This window comes from Littorina saxatilis, linkage group LG15, assembly GCF_037325665.1.
Source record: "Littorina saxatilis isolate snail1 linkage group LG15, US_GU_Lsax_2.0, whole genome shotgun sequence".
NCBI classification, from domain to species: domain Eukaryota; kingdom Metazoa; phylum Mollusca; class Gastropoda; order Littorinimorpha; family Littorinidae; genus Littorina; species Littorina saxatilis.
Window position 1 is genome coordinate 10081430 of NC_090259.1, and position 4582 is coordinate 10086011.

The 4582-nt window shown below is 37.3% G+C and overlaps 1 protein-coding gene across 1 annotated transcript in view; it reads right to left on the minus strand.

Moving 5' to 3' along the window:
• Nucleotides 1-508: 508 nt before the first annotated feature.
• Nucleotides 509-4582, minus strand: part of LOC138948491 (uncharacterized) — an 18749-nt gene continuing 14675 nt past the window's right edge. The window contains exon 2 of the mRNA XM_070320045.1: nt 509-3382. Coding sequence (XP_070176146.1) covers nt 3369-3382 — 14 coding nt within the window. The 3' untranslated portion in view covers nt 509-3368. The remainder of the gene's footprint in view (nt 3383-4582) is intronic.

Below are 4582 nucleotides of genomic sequence, written 5' to 3' on the forward strand. Positions count from 1 at the left end.
TAGTTTGGCCTACATTTTAGCCTGATATATCCAGAACAGATGAAGCTTACAGAAGCAAATACATAATTTAAAAAGATAAACATTTGTTCAAACTCTTCTTTTCTTATATATAATATAAACTTAAGACTCAAAGGATATGTTAATAACAGAAGTTCTTTCTTCTTGCTTGTCAGGATAAAATGTGACCCTCCTCCACGGATTGAGTCGCATGTCGCCTTTGCATGATTTTCATATTTTTACATTTTCCTAAAGAGTTGTTTATGCTCTATCCAGAGGTGAAAATCGTTTTAGAAAAGAGCGAAAACTGTTTGAGTTATAAGCCTGTGACTTAGGTGACCCTCACACTGTTACCAGACACTCCCCGGATTTATATTAAGCCTAGCGCAGAACCGCGCGAGGTGACATGTGACTCATTTCGTGGTGGAGGGTCACAAATTTGTTTTCGTTTGAGATCGAGGTAGCTCAGTAAAGTCTTCAAACAAATCAAGCAAATGCTATAGAATCATGATTTTACGAATTGCACTTTGGTGATATGGATATACTTTTTCCTTCTTTTTTTATAATACATGTACATCTGAAGAACAAATCTGCATTTCACATAAGAACTTTGAAACAGCTCCATGTATCAGCAACGTTTATACAATGTGAAGCTTCGAATAGATTAAAAACTACAAAGCTTAATTTCACAATCATAAAATGCAATGTATACAAAATGCATTTTCTACACAAACCAACTGACTTAAGAAACTTGACTAATGACAAGTATGATCTTTTTAAAAATAAAATGGTGGTTTTTTTTTATTGACATAATATTCCTTCCATCTGTCTGAATTAAATCACTGGGTTTACATTTTTTTTGTTGCGTAGTATTGTTCTCTTAACAAAAAATGCAAAGTAGCAGGTCATTAAAAATTTTTTTAAAAAAATGAAAAAATATCAAAAGTTTGATAGCTTATTAATGATGTGTTTTCAGGGATGAGTAGAAAACAACAAGCTGACAAAGAAGGGTCAGACCCAAAGACAAATACAGCCATAATAAACATTGACTGATATGAAGATAAAACAGTGAATTCATTGTAACATTGAATTAAAAAATTAAAAAACATTTTCTTCATTCACCTCTGACAGTCGTTAGCCTCGCACTTGGTACATGGATGTACACAACAAAACCAAAGAACAAATGATCAGATTTTCACACAGGGGAAGAATTCCAAAGCAGGAATCTTTGCTAGAAAATGAGGACATGAATTTATGGCTTGAATGAGAATCGCATCCAAACCAAGCAAGGCATAAATTACGTGGAAATGGAGAAATTTCACAACATGATTCCTGCATCTGTACTGCTTATTTGACAACATGACACACACCGAAAAGAGAAAGTATCACGGGACATTTTTAGATTATGTATACGAACCAGTCGTCACAAGCACAAATTTACATAACAAATTGTAGATGACGTGTCTAGGTATCCGATCATTCAAACAATTTAAAAAATAACTCCCTTTTGATATATATATCAAAATAGCTTTGCTTTGTGAGTCAGATATCAACTCTACCAACACACCTTTAAGGCTCTTAAAGTCTCGCAACGTTCTCATCTTTCGAAAGCACTCAACTCAAAATATAAATGACATTCATACTCACTGAAGTGAAACGGGTTACACCAAGATAGAGCTACTACCCCACTTGAGCAGGATGTTCTTAAAATTCACAAAAATTCTGTAGCTTATAAATCTCAACTCACACTATTTTGTATGTTTCAACATAATCAAATGTTTTGTTCCCTTGCTCAGCTTCACACAGAGACTGCTAATATTAATAATCCAATTTTTGTTAATTCTAATTTCATTTTGACCAGCACATTATTTACTTATTCTTCTAAATAACCAATTCTCAAAATGGAATTGAATAGATGGCAGCATTGTCTTGACTTCAAGTGGGAAGAAAACTGATGGTGAAAAAAACTCTTCTTGGTATGAAAATGTGAACAGCATTAAAACAAATATTTGTCAGAAAATATAAGTCAGATCTTCATCAATGTTGAAAACCAATAGATTACAACAATCAAGATCTGCAAACAATTACTGTACATTGTTTTAACCTATACTGCAGTTAAGAAACCTCCATCATTCCTGAGTTGCACGAATATATTGATTTTAATTTCCTGCAAACTTATCACAAATAAGATTTCTTCTTTTCTTTTGTCTCTCTCTCTTTTGTGTAAACAACACCACAAAATATGAACTGCTGAAAGCTCTTTAATTCTCCTTTATCTGTTCAGGCTTTATGTATTGATTGATTCATTCATTAGTGTATAAATTATTTATTTATTTGTCAATTCATCATTTCAACACACCTACAGATCTAGAACAAAGCCAATTCTGAGCAAGAAAAATGTTTGAGCATGATCTGATTTAAGAATTCACTCACTTCATTCTTCCGATCTCTAATCTCATTTTCTTTTTACCCGATTAAAAAACAAAACACAAAAACACATGCCTTTTGCTGAAATACTAAAAAAGCAAAATATTTTGCTGACAGCAATTTTTTCTTAATCAATCCCTCAATGTGTTAATAGCGTAATTCTCTCAGAATTGTCAACATGAATTGTCAACTCTATTACGAAGGTTATAATAGTAATACAGTACTGTCAGACATGCTGAATCTTCTACCTGACAAAGTTCAGCACTTTTCAATAATGGTAAACTTCTGAAAACATTACCTTAGCAAGGCACAAAAAACAAAATTAGAACTTCCAGTTTCACACAAACTACAGCAAAGTTTTAGGATTTCATTTCACATTCTAAGTAAATCACTCGTTCATGAATTAGTATTTCAGATCTCACACAATCTTAGTATTCCTGCTTTCTTTCAAGCATTAGAATCCTGCTCTTGCACAACCTTTCGGCAGACAAATTTTGAACCCCTGGCGGCCCTGTTGGCACAAGTCCACACAACAGAAGGGTCGTTCAGGGAGTCACAGTCACACACAACACACATGAACCTGTAGAAATGCTATCGCTGTTCACAGTGAAGTCTCATGAACCATTCAAAAGGATTTCTTTCAGTTTCACAAGCTTTGTTTATCACAGTGTGAGTGCAATTCCTGGCACACTGGAAGTTTGCAGTTTTCTGTCACTTGAGTTCAGTGAATAGAATGCCAGAATACCGCCCACAGACGAAAATCAACAGCACAAACGTTGTTCACCGGCTTCTTCTCCTGGGTGAAGAGTTGGCAGGTGGGGGTGATGGGGGCAGAGAGTGTCTAGGAGAGTTCAAGCTGAGCGATGTCATCACAGGAAGGTAGGTGGCACGGTTGGGCAGTGGAAACTGCGGAGTTCGTTTCCCATTGTTGAGCTGGTTGGTCTTCAAACCGTGGTTTCTGAAACAAGAGAATGCAGATTGTTCAACAGGCAACACCAGGGTTTAACCTGGGAGAAAAAGGCAACGGGACATCTGTCTTTGTTTGTTTGCTTAACGCCCAGCCGACCACGAAGGGCCATATCAGGGCGGTGCTGCTTTGACATGTCACATATAACGTGCGCCACACACAAGACAGAAGTCACAGCACAGGCTTCATGTCTCACCCAGTCACATTATTCTGACACCGGACCAACCAGTCCTAGCACTAACCCCATAATGCCAGACGACAGGCGGAGCAGCCACTAGTCTTAGGTATGACCCGGCCGGGGTTCGAACCCACGACCTCCCGATCACGGGGCGGATGCCTTACCACTAGGCCAACCGTGCCAGTGGGACATCTGTCCCTCAACCAAATTCCGATGGGACATTGTCTAAGAGAAGAAGCACCAAAGAGGCCTGAACGCGTTTTGACTAAAGATGCAAAATGGTGCAATATGGTGCCATCTGAGAATTGGCCGCTATATCGTGTTATCTGTGTGTGTGTGTGTGTGGAAGGACTGAGATGAAACTGTTATAAAGTAAAATTCAGGCCTGGATCCAGGGGAGGGTTCCCTTGTGAAGTTTAAAATAGGAGACAGAGAACGTAACTGAACTTTATTTAATAAGGATGAATATTTCAAGCTGGGCCTTTTCTAACAGTCCTTGAAACAAACACACACACAGAAAGTGTGAGAGAGAGAGAGAAGATAGAGATAGAGAGAGAGAGGGGGGGCACGATAAAGCCTTAAAGGGACAGAAGCATGGGGAGAATCCGTTTTTCATAAAACTATAAGACAGCAGTTATTTCCCTTGGATTACCCCCTGTACTGTACTGTACTGTACATTGGCTACTCAGTTTTCCTTTGCTGTCGGCCTCGATTTCAACTCGTTGATACTCGTCCAATGTGTATTGTACAACATTGTTGTAAAAGTAACTTCAGGTGATGTAATATAGCTTTAGATTACGGTAATTGGTCATTAAAATTTGAAAAAATCGCAAGGAATTATGTTGAAATAACACATTGACTCTCCCACAGTTTCAGATGTTTTTCTACAAGGTACATGTTGTTGTTTTTAATTTTATCTAAGCTGGTAATTGGTTTGATTTCAGTCAATTGTTATAAATCAGTAGTCACCAAAATGTACAAATGACCAATTTGGCTGGGAGCTATTTACTTTC